A 21,596-nucleotide genomic window follows, 5' to 3' on the forward strand; every position below is an offset into this window, starting at 1 on the left:
CATCCCGGCCAACCTTTGCCCCTCTGACCACTTGCACCCAAGTCGGCTCCACCACACAAAATCCAAGATGTCTTTGGGCCAGGCTGTCCGATAGCATTCATCGTCTTAGCTATCGCAACCTTCTGAGATTCCAAGCCACCGTTGGCCACCAACTTACTAAACCTCCTTCTCTGGCCTATGGCATAGATTGTTTTGACTGGTTTCCATAATAACTTCTATATCTCCCCTATATCTCCCAGGGCCCCCCCGGTCTACCAGGAAGACCTGGCCAGTTCGGCACACCGGGCGAGAGAGGACTGCCGGTAAGTCAGGGGTTGTGAAGCAGCTTCTTCAGTTCAGCTTTTGTTACCATTTTGCTGACAAGATATTCCTTTTACTTCCAGGGCGACCCTGGTGATTTGGGTCTTCCAGGAGCTCAAGGTGCCACGGTAGGGCCAATATCTCCACAAAGTAATCTTTTATTGTTATTGATGTTTCGGGAGCTGGTCATCACTGCAGCGATCAGCATTTTATGTCTATCCCTAATTGCCCTTAAGCTGAATGATTCACGAGGGCACTTCTGGATAGGTGTAGGCCAGACTGGTTAAGGATTTGTTATCTGAAAGACAATTGGGTATTTTTTAACAGTTCTGTGATTTTTTTAAATTATTAAATGTGTTTAAATTCTGTAGTTGCTATGGTGGAATTTGAACCCGGATCCAGCTTGCGACTATGTGTTTGGAAGTCCCAATCTTCAAGTCCTTTGTCAGTTGCTTAAATTCAATGTTCAAACTCTCAGCAAAGTAGCCAAACCTCTTTCTTAGTCTTACAAAGACTTTTGCATAATATACAGTGCGGAAACAGGACACTGTCCCAACTATTCCAAACAAACCTAAGCCCACCCTGGCTTATTCACCATGTTTAAGAAGGAACTGCAGATGCTGGAAAATCGAAGGTACACAAAAATGCTGGAGAAACTCAGCGAGTGCAGCAGCATCTATGGAGTGAAGGATCAGTCTGAAGAAGGGTTTCGGCCCGAAACTTTGCCTATTTCCTTCGCTCCATAGATGCTGCTGCACCCGCTGAGTTTCTCCAGCATTTTGGTGTACCCTGGCTTATTCACCTATTTGACTTCTCGGTAAACACACAAAGAGTATTCGTTGCAGATTCACATTGTACCTGTTCATTGGGTCCCATTAACTCCAAACTGGATTTTTAATGTCTCATCTGAAAATCGGCACCTCTGGCAGCACAGCACTCCTTCAGCGCCACACAGGAGCGTCGGTGTAGAAGGCGTTCTCAAGTCTCTAAGGTGGGATTTGAACCTGGCATTTTTAACTCTGTGGTAGAAATGCTGTCAGTGAGTGGATACAAAATATAAGATGGGTAACAGGGCAACATTGAATTAGCCGGAAAGATGGCAGGTATAAATAACTATGTAAGGATAAATCATACACTGGCCTTTCCTGAGATCCAGTGTCCTAATGTAAATGTGGCTGCAGCCTACTGAACAATCTCCATCTTTTGCATTTTACTTTTTGCACTTATTTCTCTTTTGTTCAGAGTTTATTCTGTGCGGTTCTCCATAATTGTTGAAGCCTTGTGCCTCCTACACACAACTGTCTCCATGTGGAGCCTTGGAGATATTATAGAAGGGGACCTTCTCTGCTGTGTCGTTGCGTGCAGGTTAACCCTGGTCTTGTAATGCAAAGCTGAAACCTCAAATGGTGAACAATAAATGTTAAAGAAGGAACTGCAGATGCTGGAAAATCAAAGGTACACAAAAATGCTGGAGAAACTCAACGGGTGCAGCAGCATCTATGGAGCGAACGAAATAGGCAACATTTCGTCCCGAAACGTTGCCTATTTCCTTCGCTCCATAGATGCTGCTGCACCCGCTGAGTTTCTCCAGCATTTTTGTGTACCAACGATAAATGTTAAATTCCTTTCATAAAGCCTATTGGTGCACAACAATCAAACTAAGCTTTCACACATTAGTGAGGGACCGATTCCATATTATATAACATAGGCATGGAACTGCAGATGATGATTTACAAATAAAAGATGCAAAGTGCTGGAGTAACTCAGCAGGTAAGGCTGCTGACCCACTGAGTTATTCCAGCACATTGCGTCCATATTGTATTTATTGGGGCTGCTGATTTCACTGGGAGGGGAAGGTCAATTTGCTTGTGCTTCAGACAGAATAACTCACGGCTAAAAAACAAACTACTGAGGAACTCAGTCGGTCGAGCAGCATTGTGGGGGCAGAGGAATAATTAACAATTCAGCTGCAGTCCTGCAGTCCCTCCCGCAGTTTGCTTTTTGCTTCAAATTGCAGCACCCGCAGTCTCTTGTGTCCTCAATATATCTTGCGGACCAGTTTGTGCTGAGCACTGTGAACTGAACCAGGTTGGAGCATCACCGCCCACCAGCTGTAGAAACCAGAGGAACAAGATCGACGAGAGGCCATTTCCACTCCTCCTCTTGCCTGCCCTCAATTCAGGAAGAAATGCACAGGCAGATCGTAAAATCACTGTTTCTTTAATCATACATTACATTCACTTTGTGCCAATGAGGCGAAATTGGTTTGGCAACACATCAAATGCCATATTGTATTTTGTATTGTACTTCCGGTGGCGCTGGTGCCAGCAGCCTCCACCTACAGCCCGGTATCTTTTTGTTTTTTTGTTTATTTAGTTATGTTAAAGTGTGTTTTTTTTGTGTTTTTTGGTGTCTTTATGTGGGGGAAGAGGGCACGGTGCGGGGGATACCGTCCTTCAGCCGCTTCCTGGTGAGGATGCGACTATTATTCGAGTCGCGTCCTCGCCCCCCCCCCCCTCCCCCCACAGCGGCCTACCTACCTGGATTGGCGCGGCCTTTCCTGCCGGGATCGACCGGAGCTCCAGCAGCGGAGGGACAGCGCTGAAACATCGCGGGGCTGGCGATGCCTTACCGGGGGTCGCCGTCTGGAGCCCGGAGTGCTGGACCTGCTGCACCGACATCCTGGAGCTGCGGTTTGCTGAGCTCCCAACGCGGGCGGCACTGATGGACAGCGCGGGGTCCTGTGACTATGCCCAGCTCGGCCTGTGGACTCAGGAGCTGCAGACTCCGGCGGCGGGAGGCGGCTGATCAGGAGGTCCGGGCCGCTGAGGAGGAGGCTGCTCACCGTCGGGGTTCGGCGTCGGCGTTCCACCGGCCCGGCGTGAGGGCCTGAACATCGGGCCACCCGGGGCGGCGACTGCGGGTGCTCGGAAGGCCCCAACCACGGATGAACACGAAGGGGAGGCTGGCTGGACTATGGTGCCATCCTCACCTGGGTGCCATTTATGTTATGTTGTGTCGTGGACTTTCTGTGTTTGTGCTTTTTTTATAATTTAATTTCAATTTTATTTTTAATATGTTTTATTATTTATTTATTATTTATTTATTCTTTTTTATGATTTTATGATACTGCCTATAAGGGAAATTCATTTCGTTGTCTCAAATTGAGACAATGACAATAAATTTGAATACAATACAATACAATACAATACAATTGCAAGCAGTCAAGTTGAGCAAACAGTCAAGTTGAGTTTATCGTCACATGCATATCTAAAGAGATACAGGTACAATGAAAATCTTGCAGCAGCATCACATGCACATAGACTCAGAAAACACACAAAAACATCAATTATACATAAACTACACATAAATCCTGCAAGACAGTAACAAGAATGACAGATCATGCAGTTAATGTGTAAAGTCAATGACCTTTGATCAGAACGGGAGGAGATTCAAGTCGACCGCTTAAACCCACACAGCCAGAGAAAAGGAGGGAAAGGGAAAGGCCGGTGGTAGGATGAAGGGAAAGGGAGATCGGTAAGAAACCAGTCAGTGTGGAAAGCAAAGGGAAGGCAAAAATGGAAAGGACAGTGAGTTCAGATGAGGTGTAAGTGGTCACAAGTGGGCAGTCATGGAAAATCCATGGCAAGATGCAGAGATGTGGAAATTCAGAGTACAAAAGGTAAGCGATGGCCTGAATCAGTGGCCGTTCCTGCTGCATGTCTGCGCATATTAGAAGTGCGTTTGTTTTTACCTTGCATTTGGATGACTCTCTGTATATGAAACAGTTTCCTCACGATTTCTAACCAATGGTGGGTTATTAAATTCCTCCCCACTTGGTAATGTGAAAAGATGCACAGTGTGCTCTCCAGGGTGTGTTTACATTATGGACAGAAGGTGTTGATTGCTTCGTTCTGCAGCGCATGCCATGGCCAAGAAGACCCTTTACTACCCTGACTTGCTGATCAATCCCCTTTCAGATAACAGCCCAGGGTCTTGCATCTCAGGATGAGAAGGCAACAGGGCCTGGATTCAGTGTGGTAATGCTGACAATGCTGCACTCTCTCAGTACAGCGCTGTGAGATTCAGTGACTGGAATCGCACTGGAGCCCACTGCCCCATCAACAGCAAAGGAGAGGTTCCACCCACCCAGCTGTGGATCTCAAAGAGAAATTCCAAACGGTACCAGGGTTAAAACTCCGATACTGAAGAGGGTTGCGTTGGTGTTGACGGGTCATTATTCCACCTTCCACTTTCTTCCCATTACAGGGATCCCCTGGCAGTGCTGGATCTCCGGGTCAGACTGGTTTAGCCGGATTGCCTGGACCGATGGGACCTCGAGGACCCCCCGGCCCTCCCGGACCACCCACCTCCGGCCACCCCAGTGGATTTGTAAGTTCTTCAGACGCCAGTGTAACCGCGGTTCCGCCCATCAAGAGCTTTGCGCGGCGATAATCCAAGACAATGCTGAGGCTGGCCCACATTGGCTCAGTATGTAGAGTTGCTGCCTCACACCGCCAGTGACCTGGGTTCAATCCCAAACTCTGACGCTGTCTGTGTAGAGTTTCCTCCCTGTGACCGCGTGTATTTCCTCTCACATCCCAAAGACGTGCAGATTGATAGATGAATTTGCCCCTATCGTGTACGCAATGTTGAATATGAGGGGGGTGGATGGGAATGCAGGGAGAATTAAAAGGGATTAATGTGAATGGGTGTTTGAAGGGTGGTAAGGACTCAAAAGGGCTGAAGGGCTTGTTTCCGTGCTGTGAGATTCTCTGACCAGTGGGATTTGCTGAAAGGTTTACAAAAACGAGTTATTAAGCATCAATTCTTAGGTTGAGGGCTTCACACTTCACACGTTGCTACCCTAAGTTGATGCTTAAACAGGATGGTGAAGTTCATTCACCTTGAAACAGTGGTCTGTACTGTGTAGGTGCTCTGGCAGAATGGCCCGCCAGGCACAATGAAGGGTCTGTGAGACATCTCCAAGCACCATCACACACGGCACAAGTATAGTTATCCCAGAGAGACTCAGTCACAGGGGTAATACTGGTAATACTGGGCAATCAGTGCTAAAAACAGACTAAACATCACAGAATGTACACCATTCTCACACACGTAGGAGTGTTGTTATTTCCTCTGGGTTGCTGCCCTCTCGGATGTTACTGTGTGGGTGTATGGGTTGGCCTGGACTTCCATACTAACAACCAACATCAGGACGTAATGACAGGCTGCCTAATTGTGGTTCCATGACAGAAGGAAACTGTGGTGACTTTCTCTGAAAACCACAAGCCACACAGCAGATTTGGTGGGAGGGGAGAGAGAATGTGGGGGGAGAAACCTCACTGAGGGAGGAATTGGCAATGAAAACTAAGTGCTCGGACTAGCAAATAAATCAAGGTGGATTAATGGCCCCCGCATTGTTGGTCAGATAACCAGAAGCTGCTAGATCTTGTCTAGTTTGTAAGCAGGAGCTATTTTAAGCCAGCTTGAGGAAGAGGGAGAGGAAGCTTGTAATTCTATAGCACCTCATACCCAGAACCTCTCCCAACTCATCCCACGGCCAATAAAGCGATCTTCATAATATAGTAATTATGTTGCACCAAAAGCACTGCCACAAGCAGTAATCCAATAAGCGGCAAGTATTGTGTTACATGAACTTGGTTTAGTGGTGAAGCCAAGCCAGGTGGGAGAACGCCCCACTGTGCGAATGTACTGGGGATCCCTCACACCCCCCTGAGAGGCAAAGGGGCGGAAGGGGATCGATTTCACACCTTAACCAACTGACAGCAGCTTGGTCAGTGACTAGCTGGGCTGGTAGTGTTGGTTGTGAGTGATATTTGGTGTGTGTTGTATGCAGTGTGATTGTTGGTAGTGAGTGGAGTGTGAGAGCACTCTTACTGCTGGGAGTGAGTGGTGTGGGTACAATATGATTGGTCGTGAGGGGTGTGTGCGTATTGTGAAGTGTTGGTAGTGAGCAATGTATGTACAGTGTGATTGTTGCTAGTGAGTGATGCATGTGCAGTACGAGTTGAGTGTTGGTAATGGGAAGTGTGTGTACTGAAGTGTTGGTAGTTGAAAGGTTTGTGTGTGCAATCTAATTGTTGATAGTGAGGTGTGTGTGTGTGTGTGTGTGTGTGTGTGTGTGTGTGTGTGTGTGTGTGTGTGTGTGAGTGTGTGTGTGTGTGTGTGTGTGTGTGTGTAATCTAATTGTTGATAGTGAGTGAGGTGTGTGTGTACTGTGTGAGTGTTGACAGTGGGCAGTGTGTACCATGAGAGTATTGGTAGTGAGTGGTGTCTGTGTGATGTGATTTTTGGTGGTGAATGGCATGTGTGTAGAGTGTGAGTGGTGATAGTGAGTTGTGTGTGTACAGTCTTGGTTGTGGGTAGGTGTGAATGCTTACTGTGAGATTTGGCAGTGATTAGTGTGAGGTTGTTGTTGGTCATGAGTGTTGTGTGCATGTATGTATAGTGTGTTTGTCTGCTATTGCAGAGGATAAGGATAGGTTGTACTTCTCTTTGCAGGATGATGCGGAAAGTTCCGGATCTCCAATATTTCCGGGTGTACCAGGGCATCGAGGGTTGGAAGGAGCTCAGGTAAAGGTGAAAGGACATGGTAAAATACCTGTGGTCAGACTTAATTGAATGGCTTATTCCTGAATCATAATCTTTCACTCTTGATTTGATTAAGTGTCCCCCTAGTAAGCTAGGCCAGTATTAGGCCCCCACTCTCAATTTGTGCTGGGGAATGTCCCTATTTAACTTTATTCTTTCTCAACATCCCAAGCACCTCCCAAGGACAAATATCCTTCATTCCCAAGGGATCGTTCTCCAGATAGCGTGCAAGCACCAAATGCAGCGGGATAAGGATCTGATGTACAGCAGAAGACATGGCAGCCTCTCAAGCCCATCCCACAGTCAGGGTTGGGTAAAGCATCATGGTGAAATAGTCGCTGTCCCCATCTCACCTCCCTCACTTGCATCTAGTTTGCCATCCACCCCCCACCCCCCCTCCCCCAAGAGAGAAAGCAAGAATCTAGAGGACAATAAACATCCACATCATCTTACTTGAGGGACGGCCATTGGTCCAGGAGATTACATGATGTCTCTAAAGATGTGGCGATTTGATGAGATCCCCGTCTCAGTCAGGGTTGACTTGCTCCCTCTCTCTACCCTGTCATTCCAGCCAACGATACTTTCCAAAGAAGGACACAAAATGCCGGAGTAACTCAGCCGGTCAGGCAGTATCACTGGAGAAAAGGAATAAGTGATGTTTCGGATCGAGACCCTTCTTCAGATACTTTCCAAAAACCTCTGAAGCCAAAAGACAAGCATTTTCCAGTCAGGATCAGGATCGTATTTTCACAAAACCCTTGGCAGGAAGCACAGAAGCAATTAATTAATCTTCTCATGCTCGGATTATTGATGGAGACTCCCCGCCCTGACTTCAGCCGACAACCTGGAACAATTTGGACCTCAGTGGTTGATTTGAAACTTGGGAGTTCTCCGCTGAACCCCAAATCTCAGCCGCCAGTCAGAAGGCATGCTCCGCCTCTGGAGTACGGTCATCCTAACGTCATGTTAAACCAGGGCATCATCTGACTCTTTCGATGATATATGAGAGTCAGCAACATGAAATCATAAAAGTAACAAACCTGGAATCTTTCTGATGCCACAGCCAGCGCACAGAAGCAGCGCTAAACCCAGCTCAACTCTGCCTGTCCCGCCAGGTTAACCTACAGCCCTGCCTGGACTTGCCGGAAATATGGCCCAGGTTTACAGCCAGCACGGAGAAGCAGCGCTGGTGTCCTGTCAGTTCAGGAGGGCTATAGGTTAACCCGGTGAGACAGACAGAGTTCACCCGAAAAGTCACCTATCCATTTTCTCCAAAGATGCTGCCTGACCCGCTGAGTTACTCCAGTATTTTGTGTCTATCTTTGGTATGAATCGACTTTTGCAGTTCTTTTTTATTACAAGCCTGGGGTCTTACTCTATTTTGTACATCACATAAGCAACTAAACTTTAAGCACCTCATTGCTACGGAGCTCTTTGGGATATAGAACCATCGAGTCATACAGTGTTGTAGCAGGTCCTGTAAACCTGCTTGCTTTTGACCCATGGCCCTCTAAACATACCCTATCCATGTACCTGTCTAAATGTCTCTTAAACATTGCATTAGTACCTGCCTCAACTACCTCCTCCGGCAGCTTGTTCGATACACCCACAACCCTTTGTGTAAAAAAGTTACACCTCGGGTTCCCATTAAATCTTTCCCCCCTCACCTTCAACCCATGTCGACTGGTTCTCAATTCCCCAACTCTGGGCAAAAGACTGCGTTTATGAGGATGGATTGGACACTGTAAATGGTCACCAGTGTATAGGTGAATGGTAGAATCTGGGGAGAGTTGATGTAGGGAGAATAAATGGGATTAATATAGGATCATAATGTAGCAATGCCTGATAGTTGGCATGAACATGATGGGCTGAAGGACCCATTTCTTTGCTTTATGACTCTTTAAGGCATCCCAGTTGGAACAGACATCCCAGTTGGAACATTCATTGCCAACCTTCCTCGGATAGCAGTGAGATAAACAACCAGATCACCTATGTCAACGATGTTGCTCCGCTTCAGCCTGTCGGAAATTCTGAGAAGTCTCCAGCTGTTCTCAGAAGCCAATGGAGACTTGGATTGGGAGCTGAACAAAATTCAGCCTCTCTGATATTGAGGCATTCCCCCAACACTGAAGCATCGACCTATAGTTTGTGCTTTGTTTCCAGTGTAGAACTTGAACAAACAATGTTTGACTTAGATGTGTGTGGGATAGGCACCGTGTCATGGCCTGTGGCTTTCTATTTTCATGTTCTTCTCATCCCATCCTTGTTCCATGAGTTAACACTGAGCTCACTAATCTCCACATCCTGAATAGTCTGCATTAATTAAGACCTGCACCCTAAGTAGAACATCATCCCTCTGAAGAAGGGTCTCGACCCAAAACGTCGCCCATTCCTTCTCTCCAGAGATGCTGCCTCACCCGCTGAATTACTCCAGCATTTTGTGTCTATCATCCCTCTGATGTCTATCACCAATGCACAGCCAACTGCCACTAAATTCATCAGGATATAAACCTCTCCACCTCTCTACTAGATTAGTATTGGGTTTTAGATCCCATTTCCAACCTACCTCCATAGTCTCCTCCACACTATTAACTTCAAGCATTAAGTACAATAAGATAGAAATGATCATTTCAGGCAGATTTTTTAAAATAATGAATAATGTTATAATAGTTTGTAAGTCTATGCTTTATTCTCTTCTGTTGCAGGGATTACCAGGAATACCTGGGCAACCTGGAGTTCCTGGACAAAGGGTGAGTTCACCTCTGCAGCCTAAGGGGCAGGTGGAAGGATGTTCCGTCTGGGAGTTCTGTTAATGTTTACTGTTTATTTTCCAAGGGTTTGAGGGAAGGAGGATGATTTCTCCTTGGGGTGAATGAGTGTCAGCCTTTGGCATGATGAGTTGACTACACACAGATGTGATGAATACGATGGAGAGTAGAGTGCTTGCATTTATAAAATACTTTTCACAATCTTAGAGTGATCTAAAGAAGAGCCAATGAGATTGCTTTTGAAGGGCAGATACTGCTGTATTGAAGGGATATGGGAACCAATCTGTGTCCAGCCAATACTTCACAGTCAACAAGAGATAATAGACAATAGGTGCAGGAGTAGGCCATACAGCCCTTCAAGCCAGCACCACCATTCAATGTGATCATGGCTGATCATCCACAATTATATCCACGATCCATAATCTTATTACCTCTTGATAACAAGAGGACATCCTGTTTGTAATCACGTAAATGGCTGGAGAGCAGCCTCTATTTTCCTTGATAATATTTCCAGTGGGATTTGATCTCTGATCAACAAGGGCTGGGTTTAATGCGACACAGATCTCCCACAGTACCGTGCTGGAGTGTCGGCCCAGATCCTGTGCGTCAAACTCTGGAATGGAACATAAACCAGCGACCGTTCCCCCAGAGAGAAGCTAGTTTAGTTAGATTGGCTGAGAACACATCTCCCTGATTTATGTCGCAAATAAACATCTCAGATGGCTGCAGGCATGGTTCAAAATTATGACTAAGCACCAATCTTACTGGTAATGAGTACAGAGTCAGGCGTATTTTAGACTACACATCCATGCTGTCCTTCAGATTGTCCATATCCATCTATGTCATTTCCCTGATTCCATCCCAGACTCATTTACCTGGTGCTGAAACACTCATCTAAATCTTGGCGGCCTCTCCTGTTTGCTATTACAATGTTACTGGTATTAGTTTATTAGGAAGCCATGATGCAGCTTCACAGGACTGGTTAGGCTGCATTTGGAGTATTGTGTGCAGTTCTGGTTGTTCCATTATAGGCAGGATGTGGAGGCTTTGGAAAGGGTGCAAAGGAGATTTACCAGAATGATACCTGGATTTGAGGGTATCCTGTACTCAAGATATGCCTAGTTTGAAGGAGTTCTGGTATTCCCTGCTTCCATCTCAATATCTTTCTTCTTTTACATTAAGATGCTCCTTAAAACTTATATCTCTGCCCAAGCTTTCGGTAATTTGCTCTCCATGGCATGAATTCATTGTTTAATAAAAGTCTTGTGATACACATGGGTAGTTTTCCCATTTTATAGGTGTAATATCTACGTTTAAAACCAAAGTATGTAGAAATTTCATCTCTGCCCCAGAAAGTCATGGAGGATAAATCATTGTCAGAGTCAAAGAGCTGCAGTTTGACATACAACCTTCCACACACCACCTTTTGCTTTCTATTGTGGCGCCAATTTTGTATCCAGTTAACTCATTCCCGCTGGATACTAAGCAATCTAACCTTCCAGAGCAGCCGACCTGCCCTTATCACCTTTTGGTTACTTCTTCAAAAAACGTAAATACTCCTGCTCCTGTATCTTGTTATCATTGGAAATCATGATTTATTTTTAAGACTTCTCACAAGACCTTCATTCTTAGATTCAGCATTGACCCACTGGTGACGTGTTTTTTAATATTAGCTGCAGAAGAGCTGTGGGGTGCAGCATCTTCCAATACCCATATGCTGATGTGCCTGCTTTTATGAGCTCAGCAGCTAAAGAGTTAAACTTGGCCCACCACATATGAATTAATGCTTACAAGTTTAGCAAATAACTACCCAACTCTGGCCAGAACTGGTACGCATCAAAGTAATCGGTGACTTTGTTTAGTTTAGTTTAGTTTAGTTTAGCGATACAGCTCAGAAACAATACCTTCGGCCCACCGAGTCCGCACCGACCAGCGATCTCCGCACACTAACACTATCCTACATTCCTACAGGGCCAATTTACAATTTTTACCAAATCCAATTAACTTACAAACCTGAACATCTTTGGAGTGTCAGAGGAAAGCGAAGCACCGAGAGAAAACCCACGCGGTCATAGGGAGAAGGTACAAACTCAGTACGGACTGCACCCATAGACAGAATCGAACCTGGGTCTCTGGCGCTGTAAGACTGCAACTCTACTGCTGTGTTACCGTGCCGCCCAAATTGCTTGCTGTCTGAAATCAAAACCATGTAGAAGTTTTCCCCTCCTTTTATAAATAGCTTGTACATCAATGATGAGGCCTGGGACTTATTACCTGCCCACAGAAACATGTTGAAGCTGCAGGTTAATTAGAAATTACAAAACCCAGCATAAATAGATTTTCGTTGAGATCCAGAGCAAGTAAATTAAGTCAAAATAGAGAATGGCCATGATTGAATTGAAATGTTGAATTGTATTGCACGTCTGAAAGGCCTGTGTTCCTAATGGTTTGCTTGTTCTTTTCCTTGTAGGGTGAACTGGGCTTCAAAGGAGACCAGGTGAGTCAAAAGTGTCTACATTCCCTTGTAACTCTAGTCTTTCTGTGTTGCTTTACTGTCCATAAGCAAGGATTCCCATTGGGCATAAAGCTGTAATGGGTTCTAAACAATCACATGGCACTGATGTAAATCTATCCATTCTATTGGAACATTAAATCCTCCAATGCTTTTTCACCATCATTGCCCCTCAGTGACAGGGATACAGCAATGGCTGCCATTTGGTTTCTCATCATTTGGCTGGTGATTATCATCAAGTTTACTGATAGCCATTCAGTTAACTTCAATGTACATGGGTCTGAGCATGGCAACACCCCGTCTCCTGCTATTGTTAATTGTTTCCACAAAAGTTGTTTGAAATCCCAACTAGGTGGGTCATTTGATCTTTATTTTATCCAGTTGACCTTTGAAGAACCTTTGAAGACCGAATAAATATCATTGCTATTTTAGATAGGCACATGGATAAGCAGGGTATGGAGCATCATGTGTCACATACAGGCAGATGACAATAGACAATAGGTGCAGGAGTAGGCCATTTCGCCTTCGAGCCAGCACCACCATTCAATGTGATCATTGCTGATCATCCCCAATCAGTACCCCGTTCCTGCCTTCTCTCCATATCCTCTGACTCCGCTATCTTTAAGAACCCTATCTAGCTCTATCTAGTCCCTTTCTCCCCTTGGAATCTTTCTTCCTCTTAGGAATGAACTGATCCTGCACCTGTATTATTCCTAGGAACGCCTGCCATTTTTGTTCCACTGTCATCCCTGCTAGTGTATCTTTCCAGTCAGCTTTGGCCAGCTCCTCCCTCACAGTACCGTAGTCCCCTTTATTCAACTGCAACACTGACACCTCTGATTTACTCTTCTCCCTCTCCAATTGTAGATTAAACCTGACCATGTTATGGTCACTGCCTCCTAATGGCTCATTAACCTCAAGTACCTTTATCAAATCCGGTTCATTACATAACACTAAATCTAGAATTGCCTTCTCCCTGGTAGGCTCCAATACAAGCTGCTCTAAGAATCCATCATGAAGGCACTCTACATAGTCCCTTTCTTGGGGTCCAGTACCAACCTGATTTTCCCAGTCTACCTGCATGTTGAAATCTCCCATAACCACCACAGCATTACTTTTGCTACATGCCAATTTTAATTCCTGATTCAACTTGCACCCTATGTCCAGGCTACTGTTTGGGGGCCTGTAGATTAGTCCCATTAGGGTCTTTTTACCCATATAATTCCTTAGTTCTATCTATAGTGACTCCACATCTCCTGTTTCAATGTCACCCCTTCCTAGGGACTGAATTTCATTCCTCACCAATAGGGCAACCCCACCCTCTCTGCCCACCTGTCTGTCTTTTCGATAGGAGGTAATACCCTTGAATATTCCGTTCCCAACCCTTACCCTCTTGCAGCCATGTCTCAGTAATTCCCACAACATCATACTTGCCAGTTTCTAACTGAGCCTCAAGCTCGTCCACTTTATTCCTTATACTTCATGCATTCATTTACAGCACTTTGACCTCCGTATTCACTTCCCCCCTCGAACCGCTCACAATTGGCCCTGACCTTACTCTGTTGTCCATTCTCGAGCTTTCCTTCCCATTAATTTGAGATTGAGATGAGTTTATTTTGACATCACGTTTGGCACTGACATAGTGGGCCGAATGGCCTTTTCCTTTATTGTTAATGTTCTATGTTGTAACAATGTGGTTGAGCCACCCATCACCCAGAATCTAATGAACGGCACAACTGGTTCGAAAGGCTAAGTGGCTTCACTGGCCTCGATGGACCCAAGGACCTATTTGGGTGCTTTTACTGTATCCAACACTGGCACACAGATTCTGTCTGGTTAGCGTCTAGAGAATCAGTCCCTTTACCTGGAGATATGCATTTGAATTCTGGAATTTAAAATTTGGTATTGATGAAAATTAAATTCAAGTAATTAAAAAATAAAAAACATAGTCGCAGTAATGCTTCCCATAAAGTTTTTACTTTACTTACTTTTACTTTATTAATTTTATTGAACATGTTAAAAAATACAAACACAAATAAACTTGTAAGCAATAAAAAATAAAATAAAACACAAAGGAAAACAAACAAATAAGTAACTCAAATAATATCGTTCATGTTCAAAAGGGGTAAGAAGAAGTTTGAAAACTTTTCTGGTCCTACCCCCTCTTATTTTCTATACAGTTTCATGGAAAAAACAAAATCATGGGAACAAATGGACCCAAAATCTGTTGAACAGTCCACAAACAAGAAATAACCAAACAGAAAAGAAAATCACTGGTCCAGCTCATAACCATTCAATCTTTTGTTTCTGAAGAGTGTTTTTAGTTTGAATAGAGTCTTACATTTTTTCAGCTCATCATGGCAGTTATTCCAGAGACTAACACCCTTTGCTGTAACACAATGGAGTTTTGCATTAGTTCTTATTGCCGGTTTTTCGAATATATAGGTTCCTCTCAGGTTGTGTTTGCTTTCTCTCCGTTGGAACAACCCCTGGATATTACAAGGCAATTGCTGATTAGCTGCTTTGAACATAATTTGGATAGTTTTATAATCTGTCAGATCTTGAAATTTTAATGTTTTTAGTCTGATAAATAATGGTTTTGTTGATTGTCTGTAGGTGGTTTTATGTATAATTCGTATTGCTCTTTTTTGGAGGATGAAGATTGGATGTGTATTTGTTTTGTATGTGTTCCCCCATACCTCCACACAGTAGATCACGTATGGGAGTATGAGGGAGCAGTGCAACATAGTTTCTAGAGGTATACAAAATCATGAGAGGAATAGATCGGGTAGATCGGGTAGAAGCACAGAGTCTTTTACCCAGAGTAGGGGTTATCAGGAACCACAGGACATAGGTTTAAGGTGAGGGGGGAAAGATTTAATAGGAACATGAGGGGTAACTTTTTCTCACAGAGGGTGGTGAATGTATGGAATGAGCTGCCAGAGGAGGTAGTTATGGCAGGTAGTATTGCAACGTTTAAGAAAAATTTGGACAGGTACATGGATAGGGCTGGTTTATAGGGATCTGGGCCAAACACAAGCAGATGGGACTAGTGTCGATGGGACATGCTGGTCGATGTGGGCAAGTTGGGCCGAAGGGCCTGTTTCCACATTGTGTGACTATGACTAACTGCCTAAACAAATTAAAAACTACTCTAAATTTTAGTGAGTGAGTGATGAGGACAGGGAATCTTGACTGATTTTAAGTGGCTCTTTCTAAAGTCAGAGATTTGTAGACCAGGTAAAATAAGCTTTGAAACAGGCTCACCGCGTTCCTGTCAAACATCTGACTGCCCATTTACACTAATTCCCATTTTACTCTTCTGATTTTGCCAGCCATACCTCCCACCCCCTCCCCATATTCTACCTCTCACCTATACTCTAGTGATAATAAGCCTGTTCGTTTATCCGAAAAAAGCATGGAATCATGGGATTTTTCATAGGTCATTCGAGAATTATAAAAAGCGAATCGAAAAAGAAATGTCCTCAATCGAGAAAATGCAACTTCAGAACCCCCTCGTCTCGGCCGCGCTGGAGATTTACGCGGGCGCAAGGAACAAATGACCTAAAGTTTGCATTGAGTGAACTGAGTGTTCTTACCGTCTGCGTCGTACACCGGTGTTTTGTGAGAGTGGTTGGATCCCGGAATCGAGTAGTCAGCGCCCAACAGGTGAGCTGGTGCCTCTCCGCTCGCCGCTGGAAGAAACTGACACATCTACTCCCGGGTCGGACGCTGCCTTCTCGATCCCGCTGCTCGGCGGCGCCCGACTAGGATTCCGGAGCATCAGCGATGCCTCACATCAGCTCCTGATTCCCCACCGTCTGTCTGGATAATGTGACCGACATTGGTTGAGCTGAAGCTGGGATCCAACCACTCTCACAAAATGTCCGTGTACGACGAGGATGTTAAGATCACTCAGTTCACTCAACGCAAACTCTAGGTCATTTGTTCCTTGCGCCCGTGGAAATCCCCGCTCCTATCCATCCCAGCCACGGCACAAAAGTCTAATGTGAAGGAAGTCTGAAGGAGGGTGTTTCATCCAAAGGTACTGATTTTGGATGATCAGCCATGATCATATTGAATGGCGGTGCCGTCTCGAAGGGCCGAATACCCTATTCCTGCACCTATTTTCTATGTTTCTAAACTCAGCTACATTATGAATTATGTTTAATCACTCTCACTACCACAAGGTTGAGGTAGGAAAACAATAATAGTTAATAACCAGTGCGAGACTATATGCACACTCACACACTGTTTTAATTAAGAGCTTTGGAAACATGCTGCAGGTCATCCACCTATAATTTCCCTTCAATACTGAGATGCTGGGAAAATGATAAACCGTATAATCAGAATAGATTTTTTCAGTTACATTGTTAGAGTTAGGCGGAGAGAAAGTCAAACCTACACTGTTATGGTGCTTCAAACCAATCTACAGACAATTAAGTATTCTGTTGTGTTTAATGCAGGAGGTCTGACAGATAAACACCTGCTGTGAAGGGCCCATTACCAGAACTCTGACAAAAACCACTTTTAGCTCATAGATCATTTGGGTGAGGACACTGGGCAGAACTCCCCTCGTTTTCTTCAGGATAGCAATGTAAAGACTTTTATGTCCACTATCTAATATTTCATCTGCAAGATGAAACTTTCATCACTGGGACACACCCCCTATGCCGCTGGATAACGGCAGGCTTGTATGTTTTTGTTTTCCAGCCTCTGGCTCAGAGTTGAAATCGATAAGCAATTGAATGCTAACTGCTGACACCTAAATATGGTGAATCTTGCTACCAATTCTTGTTTACAGCAAAGTAAATTTGCAGCTTAAATCTCCTTTCTTTTTCCACAGGGAATTCCAGGAGAAACGGGGTTGAAGGGATTACCTGGCCCTCAGGTGAGTAACTAGCGCTGCAAACAGTCACAGAAATCATCTGAATCATTTTTAGTTGCACATTTTGGTCTCGAAACCTGTTAGAGATGCCCACAGAAGGCCAGCATTTCAAAAGCTTTCTTCACAACCCAATCTACCTGGAATGCTACTTTCAAGGAACTATGTACTTGTGCTCCTAGATCGTTCTGCCCTACAACTTTCCCCAGGGCTCTCCTGTTCACTCTGAATGTCCTGCCCTGGTTTGACTTCCAAAAATGCAACACTTCACACATCTGAATTAAACTACATTAGCCATTTCTTGGCCCACTTGCCCGGCTTATCAAGATCCCATTGTAATGCTTGATAATCTCCTCCACTGTCCACCTTGTCACCTATTTCAGTGTCATCTGCAAACTTACTAATTATTCCACGTACACTCTCATCCAAATCATTGATATGCACTGAGGCACACCATAGTCGGAGAGCTCCAGTGTTTATCGAACAGCCTTCCACCCACCACTGTCTGCTTTCTATTGAGATGCCAATTTTGTATCCAGTTAACTAGCTCTCCCTAGATACCATGTGATCTAACCTTCCAGAGCAGCTGATCATGCAGAACCTTATCAAAAGTCCTGCTGAAGTCAATATTAGATTATGCCTACCGCCCTGTCCTTATTACCTTTTTGGTTACTTTTTCAAAAAACTAAAATAGATTTATGAGGCATGACCTTCCACACACCAACCCATGCTGACTGTTCCTAATCAACTCCCCTGTAGGGCTAATCAACTTTCCAAATGCATGTATATCTTATCCCTCAGAATCCTCTCCAATAACGCTCCTTTCACAAATGATGGTCTATATATCCACCTTTTTCTTTGCTGTCTTTCTTAAGCAGAGGCACAATATTGGCTACCCCCCAGTCTTCCGACACCTCGTATCTAAGGATGATTTATATATCTCTTGCAACTTCTACTCTAGCATCTTACATTGTCCTTTAATATATCTGATCAGACCTCAGAGATCTATCTACCGTCATACATCTTAGAACTTTCAATATCTTCTGAACTGTAATACACATTGTCCTCAAGACATCACCATTAACTTTGCCACATTCACTAGTCTTCATGTCTTTCTTCATAGTAAAAACATTGGGGAAATTTGCCCATCTCTTGCAGCTCCACACATAGATGACCACTTTGGTTTCTGAGAAGCCCTATTTTCTCTCTAGTTACCCTTTTCCGCTTAATAAAATCACTTTGGATTCTCCTTAATTTTATCTGCCAGAGCTATCTCATGCTCCCTTTTTGCCTCTGATTTTCTTCATTGGTATGCTCCTCAGTCCCCTATATTCCTCTTAGGATACACTTGATCCCAGCGGCCTAAACTTAACCCAATGCCAACTTCGTGCAACTTCAAGTTTTCACGCATAGCAAGGATCCTAAACAACAATGTTTGATTAAAACCAGATAATCTATTCACTGGTATTTCTGGATGAGGGATCGATTTTAGCCAAGGTATTGTAGAGAGCTTTTGACTGGTCTTTTAGCTGGAAAGGTTGCGGATTATGCCTCTTCATCAGTGTTTCCAATGGGGTTGTCGCTCTCTGTGTTCCTCTGGAGTAAGTGGTCTGGATTTTGAGCTTGTGTCAGACTACAAGGTGATTGTTGCTGTCTGCATTCAGGCTCGTACCAGAAGCATTCAATAAATGAAAAGCAGAGAACCAGGCAACATCAGAGTTCATGTTACACTGATCATTGTTTGCTCTGTTGTGGTTTATTATGGAATTTAAAAAAAAAATCTGTTTGTTATGATAAACCAAATTTTCATGGATTATTTAGTGAAGCATTTTCATTCACAAGTATGATTAATTTGAACTGCCGTCATATTGTCATGGAGACACACAGACAAACAGCATGAAAACAATCCCCTTGGCCTACCAAATCCTTGTCAACTATCAACCGCCTATTTACACAAACTCTACATTAATCCCTATGGTGCCCCCAACAATTCCAGGTAATTGATTCCATGTTGTTGGAGAATCACAGACTCCTGCTCATTCCATCTGCCCCCACAGCTCTTGACTGTGTTAGTAGCTCCCCATCCTAAGCCGCTTGCATCGGTTTGAAGAACCACCGATGGGCTTTCGAGCAAGATTTCCCTTGAGCTGTGTCTCATGTTCGTCATCCACTAACATCGGCCTCTGCTGGCAATCGCATAGGTTTGCCAAATTGGCCTGCATGGGATCTGAGTGCTCGTTCCTTTGCTCGCTGTAAATTCTGGTAATGCAAAGGCCTGTAACGTACTGCTGGAAAGGCAGCTACTAATTTGCCAATTACACTCGCTGTTTGCCTGATAGATGGCTTGTATTTGACTATCAGGTCATTGCAGGCTTTACTCAAATCTTGTTGTTTGCCCCTAGGCAAAGTCACCAACATATTTATACAACATGTGTTGATAGTAAATCTTAGGTAATCAATTACCCTGGTAGGTGTCTATTTTGATTTAACTGGTTGGATGAGGAAACCAAGTCTTTCAAACAGGGTTTTGGTTGCTTTGACTGATGCTTCTGCCAATTATTTGGTGACTCCAAAAATGGAAATGTCATCCAAATATGCCATGACTATGTGGTTCTGAGACCTTAGTAGACCCAGAATTGGTTTCAGTAGTTTAGTAAACAGTCTAGGAGCTGGTCAACCCATTTGGCAGAGCCTTTTATTGCCATAATTGACCCATCCAGTTAAACATCAAATATCTCCTGTACTCTTTGTGAATAGACACCGAATAGTATGCATCTTTGAGGTCGATGCATGCCATGTAACCATATTTGGAAACCAACTGCATTGCTGTTCCAAATTTGTCCATTTTTAAATGTTTATATTGCACATATGTATTGAGTTCCGTAAGATCCAGAATGATGCGGACCCCTCCATCTTTTTTCTCTTTTGAGAATATATTGGATATGAATTGGTGAGGTTCTGTATGTGACCATTCAATGACATTTTTGTCAGATAAAGTTCCAATCTCCTTCTGTATATCCATAGTTTCTTGTTGGGAGAAAACATATGTGCGAAAATTTGAATGTGTTGTGGGTGGTGATGAATTCAAAATGAACTCAATTTTGAACCTTTCTATACTGTGCAGTACAAACGGATCCAATGTGACCCAACACCATTCTTTCAAAATATATTTTAACCTTCCTCCCACCAGTATGTGAGGCCTGTCTGGGGTGTTCCCTAAGGAACTGGTTTGACTTACCTTTGACGTTACTGGCGATATGGCGCTGGTTTTCGTTCGCGAGGTTTTGGAGGTTGAACTGGTGGTTGCTCTCTCCTCATCCTTGCTGTGGGCCGGCTGGGGCATGCCCCTGAAAAAGACCTTGACTCCGGTGTGGGTCTTCCTCCAGTGCCTGGCCCTCTAGGCGTGAAACGCCGAGAGCTGTAAGGATGCATCCTTGGCGATGGAACCTTTTGGGTAACCTGACCTCTGGTTATGAGGCGGATCATTTTTGCCTCGTCGTCCAGATCCCGTACCTGTCTCGGCAGGTATTCCCCGAACAGGTAGTTTGCAGGCTGGACATTGCTGGCTTTACTCAGGACAGCGAACTTCGAGTTAATCGATGGTTTAATTGCATTCTTCCGAATACATAGAAACATAGAAACATAGAAATTAGGTGCAGGAGTAGGCCATTCGGCCCTTCGAGCCTGCACCGCCATTCAATATGATCATGGCTGATCATCCAACTCAGTATCCCGTACCTGCCTTCTCTCCATACCCCCCTGATCCCCTTAGCCACAAGGGCCACATCTAACTCCCTCTTAAATATAGCCAATGAACTGGCCTCAACTACCCTCTGTGGCAGAGAGTTCCAGAGATTCACCGCTCTCTGTGTGAAAAAAGTTCTTCTCATCTCGGTTTTAAAGGATTTCCCCCTTATCCTTAAGCTGTGACCCCTTGTCCTGGACTTCCCTAACATCGGGAACAATCTTCCTGCATCTAGCCTGTCCAACCCCTTAAGAATTTTGTAAGTTTCTATAAGATCCCCTCTCAATCTCCTAAATTCTAGAGAGTATAAACCAAGTCTATCCAGTCTTTCTTCATAAGACAGTCCTGACATCCCAGGAATCAGTCTGGTGAACCGTCTCTGCACTCCCTCTATGGCAATAATGTCCTTCCTCAGATTTGGAGACCAAAACTGTACGCAATACTCCAGGTGTGGTCTCACCAAGACCCGTACAACTGCAGTAGAACCTCCCTGCTCCTATACTCAAATCCTTTTGCAATGAAAGCTAACATACCATTCGCTTTCTTTACTGCCTGCTGCACCTGCATGCCTACCTTCAATGACTGGTGTACCATGACACCCAGATCTCGCTGCATCTCCCCCTTTCCCAATCGGCCACCATTTAGATAATAGTCTGCTTTCCCGTTTTTGCCACCAAAATGGATAACCTCACATTTATCCACATTATACTGCATCTGCCAAACATTTGCCCACTCACCCAGCCTATCCAAGTCACCTTGCAGTCTCCTAGC

The 21,596-nt window shown here is 44.4% G+C and overlaps 1 protein-coding gene across 3 annotated transcripts in view; it reads left to right on the plus strand.

Moving 5' to 3' along the window:
• col18a1a (collagen type XVIII alpha 1 chain a) overlaps window positions 1-21,596 on the plus strand; it is a 275,931-nt gene that overhangs the window by 201,241 nt on the left and 53,094 nt on the right. For all 3 annotated transcript variants that reach the window (XM_055638409.1, XM_055638407.1, XM_055638408.1), the window contains 7 exons: window positions 240-302; window positions 384-428; window positions 4,570-4,692; window positions 6,826-6,897; window positions 9,621-9,665; window positions 12,154-12,180; window positions 17,042-17,086. In XM_055638409.1, coding sequence (XP_055494384.1) covers window positions 240-302; window positions 384-428; window positions 4,570-4,692; window positions 6,826-6,897; window positions 9,621-9,665; window positions 12,154-12,180; window positions 17,042-17,086 — 420 coding nt within the window. The remainder of the gene's footprint in view (window positions 1-239; window positions 303-383; window positions 429-4,569; window positions 4,693-6,825; window positions 6,898-9,620; window positions 9,666-12,153; window positions 12,181-17,041; window positions 17,087-21,596) is intronic.

This window comes from Leucoraja erinacea, chromosome 7 (assembly GCF_028641065.1).
Source record: "Leucoraja erinacea ecotype New England chromosome 7, Leri_hhj_1, whole genome shotgun sequence".
NCBI classification, from domain to species: domain Eukaryota; kingdom Metazoa; phylum Chordata; class Chondrichthyes; order Rajiformes; family Rajidae; genus Leucoraja; species Leucoraja erinaceus.